The sequence below is a fragment of the Dunckerocampus dactyliophorus genome, chromosome 15 (assembly GCF_027744805.1).
Source record: "Dunckerocampus dactyliophorus isolate RoL2022-P2 chromosome 15, RoL_Ddac_1.1, whole genome shotgun sequence".
Taxonomy (NCBI): Eukaryota; Metazoa; Chordata; class Actinopteri; order Syngnathiformes; family Syngnathidae; genus Dunckerocampus; species Dunckerocampus dactyliophorus.
The window spans coordinates 2,587,010-2,604,211 of record NC_072833.1 but is presented as its reverse complement, the minus strand read 5'-3'; the positions used below and the strand labels follow the sequence as shown (position 1 = coordinate 2,604,211).

The following is a 17,202-nucleotide window of genomic DNA, read 5'->3' as shown; positions in this document are numbered from 1 at the left end:
AAAAAATCACATTTACAGCAGCACACTTTATTCTGCCGTTACTGAATTAATGATGAATGTCAAAACATAAGCAAAGCCAGATGCAAGATGACAAACAGCTTCAAAGTCTTAATGAAAGACACATTTTATTTTTGACACTTTTTCAGATTATTTTATCGCCTCAGTCAGCCACTTAAGAACATGTTGACTTTTTACATGTTGCCACAACATAGACTTGTTTGGATTTACCCACGGGCAAGGAACCATATTTGGTAACTGTAATAAAATGCAAATACAGAAGAAAATATTGCAATGGAATAGCATTACTGATGCTAAAGTTGAAAGAGTCGTCTTATATTCAGCGATGTCGTATATTCGGGTCGATGCTGTTTATTTGTGTTGCATGAAAGTGTGTACCTTTTATGAAAATTGTTACGGAGGGGAAAAAAAATACAAAACCAAAAAAACACAAACATCACAAAACACATGCAAAGAGAAAATGCTGTATGATCAAAAACAAATGCCAAAAGCGCACGCAACGCCCCAAAACAACTGCATGAACAAGTTGACAGCCCAAAAGGGAAGTTCACCAGACTACCAGGGGCGACAGAACTAAACAGAACAAAACTAGAACTTAAATATTATGACAAAATGTTTAACAAATCTTTGGCTACGTTCACACTGCAGGGTATGATGCCCAATTCACAGTTTTTGTTAAAATACGATTTTTGATATGGTCGTTCCCATTATCAAAACAATGCAACTTGTTAATGTGAAAACAAAGCGTCCAGGAAGTGACGTGCATGCGCAAAAAGCATGACGTTGCACGCACATCCGTGTGGGGAAGTTTCAAGGATTTTGTGCAACGGGAGTCAATATTTTCTTCATCAAATGATTCCACGTAGGAGATTAAGACGAAAGAGGGCAAGCATTTCGGCTATAGACGTTTGTGTAGAACTTGCTGCAACGTCTGTTCCGAGGAGCTGCTTCATTTTTTTAAAATGATTTTTATTGCCTCAACTTGCAGCATTTCTTTCATGCAGTTGCTTTGCAGGTTTGTGAGTGTTTTGGGCATTTGCAGCATTTTTCATTTGCATTTTTTTTTAAATCCCGGAGTGTTTGTGTGATAGCAGCATTTTTAATTTGCAGCATTTCCCAGTTGCATTTGTTTTATGTGTTCTTGGTTTTGTATCATTTCTGTATTTGGATGTAAACTGTTACTGAAGAAAAAAAGTTACATATAAAAGACAAATACACTGTTTTATCCACACAATGGATTCTACCGTAGTCTGCTCTATGGACGTTTTTTTGAAAGAGGATTTCCCTGCAAGTGCCACAAAAGAGCCAGATTTAAAACAGAAAGTACAAAAGGTGTCAGCCAAGTAAGGCAAGTGAATAGACTTCAGTTGACTTTGCTGTTTCCTGTGTGGTCCACTCAAAGGGTTAAAGCCCAGAGTGAACTGAATGGTAAGAAGTTGGTTTCCAAGGGAAACTGTTCGCACCGTTCCAGCTGAGGCGGGACGTACCAACTTGCCTGACATGCGGGAAGAGTGAGCAACACGGAATAACAAGAGAATTACGCTCCGTTGTAGTTATAAAACGTTAACATGGATATCATAGTATGGTACCCACAATAAAAACAAGTCCTAGTATTGTTATGTGTTGTGGAAACAAGTTTTAAAGCGGTTATGTTGATATAGACATTTTGGTGCACCCCTCCAATGCGTGCAGAGTGCCGGGGTCCGTGCCAAGACGGTTTGAAAAGAGCAGACAAAGGCTGGAGTGCAGGACGCCCCTCGCCTCCCTCGAACTGTCGTCCTCCCCCCCGCCATGGAAGTACTTCCAACCGGTAGTGTTGCTCCGACTTCTACTTTCCGCCTCTGAAATGCACGACCGTCTGGATCCGCGCTCGGCCGAGAGAGGACGCCTTTTTGCGGCGAGAATACAACAAGGAAGCGTCGTGTGAGTGAGGGAGGAAGAGAGAGAGAGAGAGAGAGCGAGGGGAAGGATTGACGCCGATTCCTCCTCTCCTCCTCCTCCTCCTTCTCCTTCCTCTTTCTTGGCGGAGGCAGGAATAAACGCTTTTTGGGGCTATTTTTGCTTTCTTTTTTGAATGCATGTGACTGTGATTGCGGCAGCACACCGGGCTGAAGAGAGTTGGCTCATTGTGCGCACTTTCAGGGTGAGGAAAGAACAGAAAACAAGACGCGTCTTTTCGGGATAACAGGGACTGTTGCTACTTTTTGCATAATTTAAAGAGAAGGGGGTGCTTGTTTTCTCAGCCGTGGGGGTGTGGAGTAATAATTCTTATATGCCTGGGTTTTGAAAAACAATGGAGACGCACATTTCGTGCCTCTTCCCGGAAATTTTGGCCATGATTTTCAGCTATCTGGACGTGAGGGACAAAGGCAGGGTAGCCCAAGTGTGCGTCGCTTGGAGGGACGCATCCTACCACAAGTCGGTGTGGAGAGGGGTGGAGGCCAAGCTGCACCTCCGCCGGGCCAATCCCTCCCTGTTCCCGAGTCTCCAGGCCAGGGGCATTCGGAGGGTCCAGATTCTGTCCCTCCGCCGCAGCCTGAGCTATGTGATCCAGGGAATGCCCAACATCGAGTCCCTCAACCTCTCAGGCTGCTACAACCTCACAGACAACGGTCTGGGGCACGCGTTTGTGCAGGAGATCCCGTCCCTGAGGGTGTTGAACCTGAGTCTCTGCAAGCAGATCACCGACTGCAGCCTGGGTCAGATAGCCAAATACCTGAAGAACTTGGAGGTGCTGGAGCTTGGAGGCTGCAGCAACATCACCAACACAGGGTTGCTGCTGATTGCGTGGGGCCTCCACCGACTCAAGAGCCTCAACTTGAGGTCCTGCCGGCACGTCTCGGATGTGGGCATTGAACACTTGGCCGGCATGACCCACAACGCCGCCAAGGGCTGCCTGAGCCTCGAGTACCTGACCCTCCAGGACTGCCAGAAACTGACAGACCTGTCCCTAAAGCACATATCCAAGGGGCTAACCAAGCTGAGGGTCCTCAACTTGAGCTTCTGTGGTGGCATCTCGGATGCCGGCATGATCCACCTCTCCCACATGACCTCCTTGTGGAGCCTCAACCTGCGCTCCTGCGACAACATCAGTGACACGGGCGCCATGCACCTGGCCATGGGCACCCTGCGGCTCTTGGGCCTGGATGTGTCTTTCTGCGACAAGATCGGCGACCAGACGTTGGCATACATCGCCCAGGGGCTGTACCAGCTCAAGTCGCTGTCGCTGTGCTCGTGCCACATCTCGGATGACGGCATCAACCGCATGGTGCGGCAGATGCACGAGCTGCGGACACTCAACATCGGCCAGTGCGTGCGCATCACCGACAAGGGGCTGGAGCTCATCGCCGACCACCTGACCCAGCTGGCGGGCATTGACCTGTATGGATGTACCAAGATCACCAAAAGGGGGCTGGAGAGGATCACGCAGCTCCCCTGCCTTAAAGTGCTCAACCTGGGACTCTGGCAGATGACAGAGAGTGAGAAAGTCAGGTGATTGGAGTTGGTCTAAAGACGGGGCAAGGGGAGGGGGGGGGGGGGGGGAGGGGGGGGGGCGGCCAACCTGCATCCCCCCTACTGTGTGACTGTGTGTTTCTCCCAGGTTTTCGTTGACTAATTTGAGTTACTTGTCACATCCGGTAGTGCTTACTGATAAGGAGTCACCTAAACTGGTCTCATTTGGAGCCACAGCCTAAAAAACCCAATATTCGGCTACCTCGTAAGTGGGAAAAGACGGAAAACCAGAATGAGACTGGGAGAAAATGTGCCTAGAGGGACTGTGTGTGTGCATGTTGCCCCTCCCCCGTCCTTCCCTCCTCCCTCCATGAGCAGAATGGGACACATTCTAAACTACCTTTTTGTTAATTGACACAAACAGCATCACATTCCCCCTAAATGCATTATGCAAACAAACTTTTAACGCACACACACACACACACACACACACCAAGCTTCAGGTATTTTTTGGTAAAGTGGGGAGGGGGTCCTGCTGGGGACAAACGTCAGTGAATGTTGCTTCAAATTGAAGTGATTTACATATTTTTTTACCCTCTTTTATTGATTGAAACAAATCAGGGTTCCATGTTTTTTTTGTTTTGTTTTGTTTTGTTTTGTTTTAAATGGAGGAGGAGGGATGTTCTCTTCTTCCTTCTCCTCCTGCTCGTTCTCTCCATCCCTCCCCAGATAAAAATACCCACGCGCAGACATGCTTGGAATAAGGAGCAATCGATTATTTTTTCTTTTTCTCTCTCCGCTCCTCGGGTTACAAGCTCGCTCACATCTCTCGTTGTTTTTTTTCCTTCTTCTTCTTCTACACACAGCAGCAAAGTGTGTGTTTCATGTAATGCAATGACCTGCTTGAAAAACCAACATACGGATGTGTGCGTCCTGCTGAAAAAGCTGTATGAACGTTAAGGATTTGAAAAAAAAAGAAAAAAATGTACTGTATATTACGTGTTTGTAAAGAGGTTAAGAAACATGCAGAATCCCAAATTGTTTTATATTCTTACGAGCAAAACAATTAAAGATATTTATGTAATGAAGGAAAACGCAGTGTGCTTTGTGTCATCCTGGAGGATTAGCATATTTATTTTCTTATTACTAAGCAGCCTTCACATTGTCCCCCACCCCTTCCTTCATCAGCGAGGAGAGGAAAAATCTGTTGTGTTGTTTTATTATTTATGAGCAGACTCAAAATGGATGCCTTGATTTAGCTGCACTGCCTTTGTAATTAATCAAAACAAGCTTATTATTATTATTGTTATTATTTTGACTGGACGTGCTATCTATACACTTCAAGTGTTTATTTTATTGGGATGTAAATGTCTCCTTTTCTCATCTTAAGTAATACACACCCACACAAACTAGCCATTGTGTGTCCTTAGAAGTTAGTAAGGCAGTTTTTTTGGTGAGGAGGGGGGGGGTTTCCTCTCTCTCTTCCCTCCTCTTGTTCAGTCACGCATACCAGATCTTAGGCCAGGCAGAAGACCCCCCACTCGCCTTGCTTTCACCCCCCCCCATTGCCCCCTTACAGCCACACACACACACACACACACACACACACACACACACACTCCTTTTTAACATTCCACACCATCATTCAAAGCATTTAGGCATTCCCTGTGTCTCTCCTGCCACTGCGTCCATGGGGATTTGGGGCTCTAAAGGGCTTGACCACAGGGACAGAATGTTTGCTGTTCGCTGTGGTATCTTTGAATCGATATATTCAACATAAACTAACTTGGCCCGCAGTCCAGAGGGGGAATGTATTGAATGTATCGATTGTGGCATCATTGCAGAGGCCAGAACGTGTAACTCTGCAGGGTAATAACGGCAATGACAGCTTTTACGGCTCCTCGTCACTATTATGTTTGATTACCAGCACAAATAAAACAGGTGGGAGTGGGGAGGAGCGCTTGATGCGTGCATCAGTATCGTGAATGGCCCCCTGGCTGCACTTTGTACAACCCTGTCTTTTTGTCCAAACTTCTCCCACCAAGGACCACATATAAAAAAGGGAAAGAGGGGCCACTTTGATACATTTTGGCCATTAAAGCTGCTAAAGGCAGACCAATATAGGCCAATATATGCCAAGCTATCTGAACAAAACATCCACACCTTAGCTTTGCATTACAAGTGAGAAAGCTAATAGTTATTAGTGTAATATCAAATAATATGTTGTATTAATTAGCCATTTTAATTTGAGGATACGCCAGCAGGCCAATACAAATTTGGCTCACAGGCCACACATTGGACATCTTTCCCTACAACTAAGGTACGACTGCATTTCTCATAGAACAGGTTAATACCTGGTGCTTTTATTACACACGTAGCCTTATTTATAATGCTGCGCATGCCATCCCTGTCTTGACAAGGTGGCTAAGTTTCTCCTCTGCTCGACATATTGTGCAAGGGGTGAGGAGCAATTCATTGCATGACGTCTATATTTGAACGAGCATGCAGTACCTCAGGTTTTGACTTTGTGGATTATTTACTGTATCTATTGATTTCTTAAGAGCAGTGGCATTATTGTACAGCAGGGGTGCTCACACTTTTCACTTTTTAAAAAATGACCCAAAGATTAGCTCCTACTGTAAATATAGAAAATACATATATTTACTATACAGTGGGGTCTTGGTTAACATCATTCATATGTTCCAGAAGGTCCGACTTCAACCAAAATGGACTCTAACCAAAACAAATGTTCCCATAGAAAATAATGCAAATCCAATTTATCTGTTCCAGACACCTACAAATGTTAACACAAACACATTGTAGAGACAATTATTATAGTTTTACATGCAGAAAGTTATGGAAAACTAATTACAAATGACAAATAAATGGACAACTGAACATTTAACATGACTTTTATCGAGTTTTGCTGGAATAAAAAACAAACACATTATTCTGCTGCAATACAATTCCTCAATTTGCAAAAATGTAAAAAAATATATCAAATTAAATATCAACATTTTACAACCAATAAAAAAAAATGTACCTTGCCATTTAATATAGAAAATGAAAAAAAACCCGCTGGCGGTAGTGTGCCAACGAGGATAAGGCCTCTGGTGACGTGTGCCATGTTTGACTCCGGCTGCTGCGAACACGCTACGGTAAGTTCGAATGGTTATGTTTTGTTCCTGGAAACAGAAATGAGTGCTATGGATGCAAAATGAGACAGGCAGAAACACCGAGTGTCGCCCTTGATGCGCCCCCGGGTTGATAGACTGTTACGTGGGAACCCGAGTAGATGCATGTGCACCGCAGCCGATGACGAAGCCACTCCCGTCACATTTCTATAGCTCTGAAATGACGACTGTCTTCTCTTTAAGCTGTAAAATTCTGAGGTCTTGCACCCTTGTCTTGGTACGCTCCATCGACTTTCTCTTTTGTGCGGTCCATGTGTTTGTTATGTCGTGTATCTCTCAACAAATCTGATATAAACAAACGCTGTTGTCCTTAAAAATGACGCCCGTGGCCCACAATGCATTGCACAATCATATGCAGGTATCGCCAGATTTCGGTTTGGCTGCGTGATCCAAGATGGCGGCATAAACAAACTTGATAGTATTTTGGATGCTACAAAGTGGGCGAAGGCAAGCCACGGCAAAATTTTATCAAAAATTTCGGATGTGAAGTGAAAAAGGTGCTAACCGGGGCAGACGTTAACCACGGTACCATTGTATCCACAGTATAAATATGAGTACTTATGTATGTTGTACATATATTACGGGTGCATACACTTTTTCAGCATGCAAGTTGCAAGTCGATTACTATACGGTAAAACATAACACAAAATCTTACTGGTAAACTTTGAAACAACTATACTAATCATTAGTATTTCACATTCACAGCTTCAAAGTTTAAACGTAATCAAAGTGATTGATATCATTCACAATTCAATATGGCAATAAAGATAATTACACATAATTCCTCAATGGTTGTGTACATAACCTGAGTACTGGTAATATGTCAGTCAAAATAACTACGTTGCGTTCATTAGATACACAGTTCAGGTATTACGTCCAATTAGCATTTGCTATCATCATTACCGATACAAGAAATGACATAGATTATGCAAAAGACAGTGCAGCCAAGGTCAAGGCAACATATTACAAATGTTTCAGCAATGGGCACATTTTCCAATTAATCATGAAATAACAGTTTAACAGACGGAAGTGTAGAAAACAACGCATTTCTATAGCGGAGTTCACGATGTGTAGCAAAGCCATCAAACAAATCACTTTTTTTCTACATAACTAGCTACTACTAGTGAATAGATAACTTTTGTTATAGATATAGACATCTTACCGCTGAGTTAGTTTATCCGTAATCAGGATAGTAAAGATGAAATTTGCATCGGCGTGTGTCGCTTGAGACGTCCGTTCACCACTTCATCTTTGCCGCGGGGGAGCAATAGCGAATCAGGAGGGGAGCTTAAGTCAGCTGACTGATATCAGATGACATCTACAAAGTGATGTTTATGCGATCGACCCCAACTACCTCCGTGATCGTCCGGTAGCTTGCGATCGAGGTAATGGCCACCTCTGCATTACCGTCATTCTGCCAGTCCACAAGCAAGAAAGGTTTCAGAATAAAGAATGGCGGCGCTTCCGATGCAGCTCCTTCACCTTTAATCTCTAGGTTTAAGGACGTCAAGATCAAGGCTATGCGTTTCTCCTCGGAGGTCTGCATGCATCTTAATAACAATGCACTCACTGTTGTCTGACCACCGTCATACCGGGAGCTGTTCCCAATATACTTCATTTATTGATGGACGTCATTAGATTGTGCAGGTGTACCTAATGCTGTGTCCACCTTCGAGCAAAACCGAGACACTGAGTCCATCCAATCGGTCCACATTTGCACCGCTTCAGCTCACTTCTGCCTCCCCCTTGTGTCAGGCAGATTTACGACGGCAGTTTGTGCAGCGTTACTTAGCATTTTGGGAGGCATCCGTGCTGCTTCCGAGATAAGCAAATCACCCCTGGGGGGCGCTGGCTCCATATTTCACATGCTCAACCTTAAAAGGTCACACCATACTTTAAAAAAGAGGAGATAAAAGTAGACAAATGCGGCAACAATACGTATACACGCTTGTACACCATATCCATGAGAATACAGCCAGGAAATAGTCACATCCAATCACGATGACAGCTAAAGTATTTCAGACTTGTCTTTGAGGCCTCTAAGCACATAAATATCCTCCAATTTATTCTTTCCTATTCCTTTTATCACACGCTTTGCAGTCGTTTCCCAAAAATGTGCTGCCGGGATCAAAAGCGTGCAGCAAAAGAGATTTACACCAAACGTATCTCGCTCTCAGCATGAGTTTAAAAACGTAACACACACACACACACAGGCTGCCTATCTGCGTTGACTGACAGAGGCTAATTGAAAAAAGCCAGCAAAGACCCCAAATTAGACAAAAGGCCTCACAGTTTTGTGGGGTGCAGAGAAAAACCTGTAAAATAAAGTTTTTTCATGGAGTAAAATGCTGCTGTTTGAACTTTGTGGCGTGTTGGTAGCTGCGTCTCACTTCCTGTCAGGCGAGGGAGGAAGAGAGACTTTTACTGCTCATCATTAAAGGAGCAGTTCACCATTAAAAAAGGAAGGAATTGGGGCTCTTGACAACAAAGCAGTGGGAGGGAATTTGGGGGTGAGGGGGCATTAGCGGTCCCATGCGACTGACCCCCCCAACAACCCACCCCCCACTAAAATTCTCTCGTTTGTGGCTCCAGCTTTCTGTCTGCCGTGATGTCTGCCTACTCCATTTTTGGCTCTGCTTCTTTAGTGTTCCTCACCTCTCCCAAAACTTCTTTCTTTCTTTCTTTCTTACCTTGTTCAGTCCCTACCCTCCTACTCCTCCTCCTCCTCCTCCTCTCTTGTCGGCACCTGGTGGTGAGGTGTCGCCAGGGTGCAGTAGACGCCGCTTTGAAGTCCCTGGACGCCCCCCTTGGGACAGAAGGGGGTGGGCGACCGTGTTGGGGTCTTTCACATTTGTTGTTGCACAGTCTATACTACATAATACACATAATAAGCAGTACAATCCATGCTTTAAGTCGCAATGTAGCTTTTACCTCTCAGGAGTCTTTGACCTCACAGACGCAGAACATTTTTTCCGGTCTTTTTTTCCCCAATTTTTGCTGTTTTTTTAAAAAAAAATATTTGAACTATGTTCTTAAATAATCTTTGTCAAATTTATTTTCGGAATATTATGACTTTATTCCCATAACATTATAACTTTTTCCCCCACCTCATTTTCCAAAAATGACAACTACGTGTAGATTTTGTTTTGTCTGTTTATTGAAAAATTATGACTAAAAAAATAATAGTAATATTTCATCTCTATGCTACTACAATGCCATTATTTTTCTTCATAATATATAGAATAGTTTATTCTCATAAAAGTTTTGATTTTTTTTCTCTTAATATTTAGACTTTATTCTCGTAAAATTACATTTCTGCTGATTTTTTTCTTCCAACTATTTCAACTTTCTACTTGTAAATTTTCTTTTCGGAATATTATGACTTTATTTTAATATTTTGACTTTATTCTCGTAACATTAGAACTTTTTCCACAATAAAATCTTCCAAACATTACCACTTTATTTGGTGCTTTGTTTGTTTCTCATAATATTATGACTTTTTTCTTCTGCTTTCTTTCTTTGTTTTTATCACCAGATAACAACTTTTTCCATTTTTCATTGTTTTTTTAGTTTTCTTGTTAAATTATATTTCTAGAATGTGTTGCGGGCCAAGAAAAAAAAGCAACAAAAAAACAGCCGCGGGCCCCAAATGGCCCACAGGCCGCAATTTGGACACCACTGCTCTGGATGATCAAGGATGTTATATTCAGTGTTCTTAAGGTGCACACATTCTTTTTCTTGGATGGGGACACATCATTTTGGGTGTACATAGTTTTTAACTGTTGGAGGTCTGGCCTGGCTTTTAAGGTAAACAATTATTACAATAACTATGTGATTTTTTGAATGATACAGTTTAGATTCGCATTCTAAGTTATAAGAAGGTTTCATTATACACGTTAGACATTTATACACAAAGAATCCTACATTTTCCCGACTCTGATTTTAGGTATTGGGGTTATTTTCAACCCAATATGTTAGTACACTACGTCAAAATGATGAATGGGAGGTTGCACCGAGAAAAAGGCAACCGACAGAGGCAAGATAAACAGTTTTTCAGTTGCAAAATAGAGGTAAACATAAAAGTATGTAAAAATGCCCAACCCTGGTCTCCAAAGGGTCAATAGTCAAACATTTCATAGTTGTTGATTTCAGAGTCACTCGTACGTTTATTTGCTTGCAGGATTGTTGGACAAACTAGCAAAACAATCGGTAGAGGGGAGGGACATGGTTAAAGAACACATTTTGGTGAGAATCTGGATAAAGATACATGTCAGGCACCTTTATTTTAGGCCAGGGAAAAGAGAAGCAAGGCACAATCTGAAAAGTGAAGGAAGAAAGAGAGAGGGGAAGGAGAGGAATCTGTGAGTCACTTTGACTGTGAGCTGCGAGAAGTCGGCTAGCCATGTTAAAATGCCATAAGGGCACCGATACACACACACGCACACACACACACACACACACACAGTTCTGAGGTAAAGTTTGGCACAGAATATGCACTCATATTAAAACTTTATGCAGGAAAAAAAATCCTGCTGCTTCTCTCAGCTGCTCAGCAGACCAGCTAATTATTTTCAACACACACACACGCACTCAGACACCTTTGCTGCACATTCCTCAGCAAGGTAATGAGCTGTGTTTCCTCACAAGAGATGTATGGAGGAGGTAAAAAAAGATTTTTTTCACCTCACATTTCAAGCATCACACATTATTGCAAAGGTGTAATAATGATATCATCCTGATTGTAAGGTGACATCATCATTAATGAATGATTGAAGCAAATGCATTAGAACAGGGGTCTGCAACCACCAGCTGTGGCATTAATTGACACCTTTTTTTATTTTAGCTTGTTATTTTTGTAAACAACCATACCAAATGAAATGTAAATGTGTGTCCATTTAAAAAAAAATGTTTGTTGTCCATTGCGCACATGAAGAGACAAACTACTAAGAGGCAAACAAGCTTTCTCACAGAGGCCGCTGAAAAAAACGCCAAAAATGACGACAATGGTTTACATGTTTCAAACATGCTCAACAAGTTACGCTGAGGAAGCTCAAAAAGGAGTAGGAAGAAGCAGAGCCTTTCAAATATATACATACAGGAAATAAATATATAATACAGGAGTAATAATATTGATAAGTACAATGGCAAAAGCTATATGGTTTCCAGGAATGGTAATGCCATCAAGACCAAGTTCATTTTTCCGTTATTCTGGATTAAAGTTAAAAGGAACTATCCAGAACTTTACACAATGGCGCTGAAGACATCGTTGCCATTACTGTCCAATTACTTGTGCAATACTGCACAGTGTATACTGTACTGATAAAAAGACGCTCCCCTATCACACACATGCATTAAAAAGCACGCTATTGTCCTCTTCTTTCTGGAAATCAAACTCCAGGCTCTCACCGATGGTGAGTCTGTATTCATTTTGTGTGTTTTGCACAGTTTTTTTACTTTGAAATGATCAAATCTCTGTTTCATTTATAAAACGGTTTATCATCTCCTCCTCTTCAACAGTTTGTCAACATCCGAACAGCTGTTCCTAGCAGAGCAAGAGGCGCTGAGAGGGGAGATTGCATTATTCCATTTCGAAAAAGTGTATTAGGACAAACAGCTTTCTGCATTCGAGCTGCCACTCAGTGCAACCTCACGCCCATAGCCATTAGAAATCAAAACACGTCATACATTCAAGATCCAGTTAAAAAAAGGCTTATTGACAATCAGAACTGCCAACCGTAATTACAGACTGACTTGCAGTGTTGTTGTTGGTATCCTGTTATGTATGTGTTTGTGTCGATTGTTGGCTCACAGTGTTCCGATTATTAGATTTCACGCACGCACATGATGGCATAACATTACAGTGGGTCCCTGCAAAATTTTGGTAGGTATTTTTTTTCGCCATTCTTCCCCCAGAAAACATCTCATTCACCATAAGTCGTAATAATGTAGAAATACGTGTTAATGCAGGTTATGGTTAGCACAGCATACCACTGTTAGAAAACCCACAATATTTACATTTATGTCTACACGCTTCGCTGATAATGTTTTTTTCATCAAGCGTTGAGATTTCGCGTTCTGTTTGGTGCTCCTTGAACGCACCATACTGTAGTTGTGTGCTGAGACACTATGGAAGCACCAGCTTCGGCAGTCAAAGCTTGGAGTGAGGTGAACACAAGTTAATGTATCGTATATGTCGTGACTGGAAGTACAACAGGCAAGCAGTGTGGATTATGCAGACGTGGCTTGGAGTGCCTCTAGCGCTAGCCTGGCGACCAGGCTAAAGGCTACACCGTAAATCCGATACCATCTATTCATGAATCATCTTACATTATCACCGATTAGTAGCGAGTACATCAGTCTACATTTTGTACTTTAAAAGGTGTTTATTAAGTGTATGAGACATATTTAGGGCTTAAACCTGGATTTGGCCATGGCTGAACCACGGCAACTGAAGAGAGATGGGGAGGGTTCTGGCGTGAATGTAATCTAATAATTACAAGTCACTTTTATTGCAGGTTTGGGGGTGGGGGTGTGTGTTTTAAAAATAAGATGTTGATTACTCACAGTTTTTCACCATTTGGTAGTGGTTCTGGAACATAACCCACGAGAAAGCGGGGATCTGTACTGTAGGATGTAGCTAATCTTGGGTCGCTGTGAGTGTATTGTTGTTACACTTAAAAGGCACTTTTGCTAGAGCAGAATAAATGTTTCATTTCAAACTATAAGGCCTTCTGACTTCATTCCCAACCACACAACGGCTCTCGCTGCTGAATATTTGATTGGGGAAGAAAAAAAAAGCAGCCATCAGAGTCAGTGGAAGAGCCGCTTCATACGCCAGCGTGTGATGTTGATGTCGCCAAGCGGCGGCCTCGACATGTCATTCACGTTTCCAACAAAGACAAAACTTTCCTCCTTTTTGCTGCTTAAAATGTGGCACACTTGTTTTCCCCAGATGGAGGGAAAAAAAAACGTACTGAAAGGGAAACAGATCTTGAATATTTTGACAGTACGAGGCTGCAAGTAGGATTTCTAAGCCTAAGTCTGCATTTAACTCTCCTTCTGTATTTTTGCACATTAGACCCTCCTCAGTCCTGGTTTTTACCGTACAAAACAACAAACGAATACATGGAAAAAAGTCAAATCGTTATAATAAATGTGTGAGGAAGAAAAAGCCAGATATGAAAGACACACTGAAGGTGGAAAAGAGGCTGAGGCTGGAATACAAAGAGGTGTGTGTGTGTGTGTGTGTGTGTGTGTCTGCAGCAGGTGTGTGTGTATGTCCCCATGGTCCTTCTAGCTGTCTTCTCCTATTGATCAGCTCATATTGATCTGGTTTGGCACATAAGCCCCGACACACTCACACACACTACACGGTTCACTTGATTCGCCTGTGCTTGGACACAAGGGACATGGAGGGAACATTGTTAACGCCCATGAGAGCAAAAAAAAAAAAAAAAAAAAAAAACACACAATAATGCACACCCAGTAGCCATTTCATTAGGCACACACTGGACATGTAATGCACCAGATTTCCACTAGGTAGAGCAACTACACTCACATTATGACAAAATACAGTGTACCAAATGTTGTGGCTACATGTTAGCGTACAGGCATGTATTTCTTTTATTTTACGTAAATATACCCGCTGAATGGGAAACTTTTCCTGTCTTTGGGTTTTTTGTGTGTATGTGCAGACACACACACACAGAGCCCACCTTCTGCTGCTGTCATGGCTGCGAGCTGTCAAAATCAGCCTCCTCCTCCTCTTCCTCCTCCCTTTTGCTGAGCTTGCCTATCCTCTTTCTTTCTCTCCCTGCCTGCACTTTTTCTGCACATCTCCCCTCCATATTTGTGTGTGTTTGCATCTACATTTTGCCTTCTCAACACGCATTACTGTCCTTTCCCGTCATCTCGGGATGCGCATTTACATACAAATGGGCCTTGACAAAAGGAATAACCACTATGAATGCAGCACGCTCCGTGTGTCCGTGTTCACAGCCATTCAAACACGTTGTTCACATGCAAATGCAAACAAACAAATGCAGGTCATGTGACAAAGGCGCTTCTTTTTCTTAATATGTAAACACAAGCATCTACGGATGCATAAGCACAAAGATGGAGCCATTAGGCATATTGTTAGTTTATGCCTCCGTGATGGTTGGCCTGTGTTACACAAGGCTCGCTTGCAATGTCATCGTAACCTGGTTGTGTGTCAGGACGACACAAGATCCTTTCTGAAAAGGATTTTTGCACAATACATGGTGAAAAATGCATAAAACACACTGCACACATCTAATGAGGTACAACACAAGAACTGTATTGCAAACATAATGGCACATTTGTGTGGTGCCCCCTATGGTTTGCGCTCAAAATGCTTTGGAAGAGGAGCTGGCATACATGTAATGCAGTGGTACTTCAGTTTTCTTTAACACAAATTGAAACATACAAAAACCGAGGCAATTTTTCTCATAGGAAATCATGTAAATCCAATTAATCCTTCTCAGACACCCAAATATATTAACAAAAATAGATACCATCCAATACCATCTATTCATGAATAGTCTAGTGGTTAGCATGTAGCCAACACAGTAACAGCCTGGAGGTCGGGAAGACCTGGGTTCGATTCTCCCATGGGCATTTTCTGTGTGGAGTTTGCATGTTCTCCCCACATTCCAAAAAAAACATGCATGTTAGGTTAATTGGCGACTCTAAATTGTCCATAGGTGTGAATGTGAGTGTGAATGGTTGTTTGTCTATATGTGCCCTGCGATTGGCTGGCGACCAGTCCAGGGTGTACCCCGTCTGTCGCCCAAAGTCAGCTGGGATAGGCTCCAGCATGCCCCTGTGACCCTAAAGAGGACAAGCGGTAAAGAAAATGGATGGATGGATTTACCAATTACTTGTGGAATACTGTATATACTGTATAACACAAGATTCTGCAACAATACGGACGGTAAAAAGACGCTGTCCCTGTCACTCACACATATCAAAGCACGCAATTATCATCTTCTCTCTGGAGAACAAACCCCAGGCACTCACCGATGCCGAGTCAGTATTCATTTTGTGTGTTTTGCACAGTCTTTTACTTTGAAATTTTGCTTTTCTTCCTTTTATACAATTATGAAAACTTAGTTGCTAAGACATTTTGCTTGATAACAACCATGTTTTTTAACCAATCTTGCTCAAATTTCACACACATGTACTTGTCAGTCCCATAAAGGTGTGTTCCAAATTTCTTGGTGATTCGTCAAAACACTGTAAAGTTATAGTGTAGAGCGCGTTGGGCTGTGTGAGAAACTTCAAGTCAGTCCAACTTATGGGGTTTAATAACAGTACGTCATTAAAATAATAGCACAGTCAACACAGTAGGGGTGCATGTAGACTTGCTTTTCTATTTTTGCATGCAGACCTACAGTATGTGTTTAGTACACTCCTTTGTGTTGGACACACAAGGCGCATGTAATTAAATCAAACGTGCACGTGTTTTTTTCATTAAATGAAGTCGTACTGCAGCAGTGTTTCTCAAGTGCGCACGCGAATCATTTATTCATGTACGCGTGTATACTCTTAGAAATACACTTTGCTTTACAGCTCTGTGAGGTTATCGACCCGCTTGTGCTTGTTTGTAACAAAACACCTTAGCCATCTTTAAAAAACATGCACACTATTTTTTTGACAACCACCTATGGGAGTGTGTGCGTGTTGCAGCATGTGGGAAGATGTTAAAACATGTATATATTCTATACCAGGGAGGAGAAGGAGGAGGAGGAAACAGAAAAATACAGCCTCCTCTAGTGTGTGTGTGTGTGTGTGTGTGTGTGTGTGTGTGTGTGTGGTGTGTCAGTTAAGTTGACATCTGATCCGCAGAGTATGGTAAAGACCAGTGAGTGTGTGTGTGTGTTTTGTGGCCTGTGTCAGTCCTTCTTTCTGTGGGTGGTAAGAAGTGTGTGTGTGTGTACTTGGTATGTGTATGCATGCAGTTGAGGACAAAGAGGACATGCACAGTAACACACCATTCTTTTTCTTTATTTTAATGTGAGATGTCTTCAATGTGCCATAAAGGTTATATGAACTCTGAACATTTTCACACACCAGTGTTGTTTTGGCAGCCATTTTATTTTTAGTCTTAGTCCTTTGAATGCAAATGACTTCTTGTTTTCAATTTCTATTCAGTTCTATATGTGACAGTTTTAGTTGACAAAACTGAAAATATTTTAGTCTAGTTTTAGTCGACAAATCTAAAAACGTTTTAGTCAGTTCAGTTTTAGTAAAAAAAAACAACAAAAAATACTAAAATAAAAAAAATAATGAAGTCAAAGTATTGGAAATTGGATGAGGAAAAAATGGGATACAAATTCTCTACCTCTGTATACAAAGTACCTCTCCTGTAAAGGTCTATATATATATATATATATAGATAGATAGATAGATAGATAGATAGATAGATAGATAGATAGATAGATAGATAGATAGATAGATAGATAGATAGATAGATAGATAGATAGATAGATAGATAGATAGATAGATAGCATGAAGG

At 42.1% G+C, this 17,202-nt stretch overlaps 2 protein-coding genes across 2 annotated transcripts in view; one reads left to right on the top strand and one right to left on the bottom strand.

Annotated features, from left to right (window-relative positions):
* wnt5b (wingless-type MMTV integration site family, member 5b) overlaps positions 1-17,202 on the bottom strand; it is a 51,140-nt gene that overhangs the window by 21,853 nt on the left and 12,085 nt on the right. The window lies entirely within an intron of this gene.
* On the top strand, positions 1,727-14,142 carry fbxl14b (F-box and leucine-rich repeat protein 14b). Its single transcript, XM_054800941.1, has one exon. It carries the CDS (start codon positions 2,312-2,314, stop codon positions 3,512-3,514), a length of 1,203 nt encoding a protein of 400 aa, XP_054656916.1. The 5' UTR covers positions 1,727-2,311; the 3' UTR covers positions 3,515-14,142.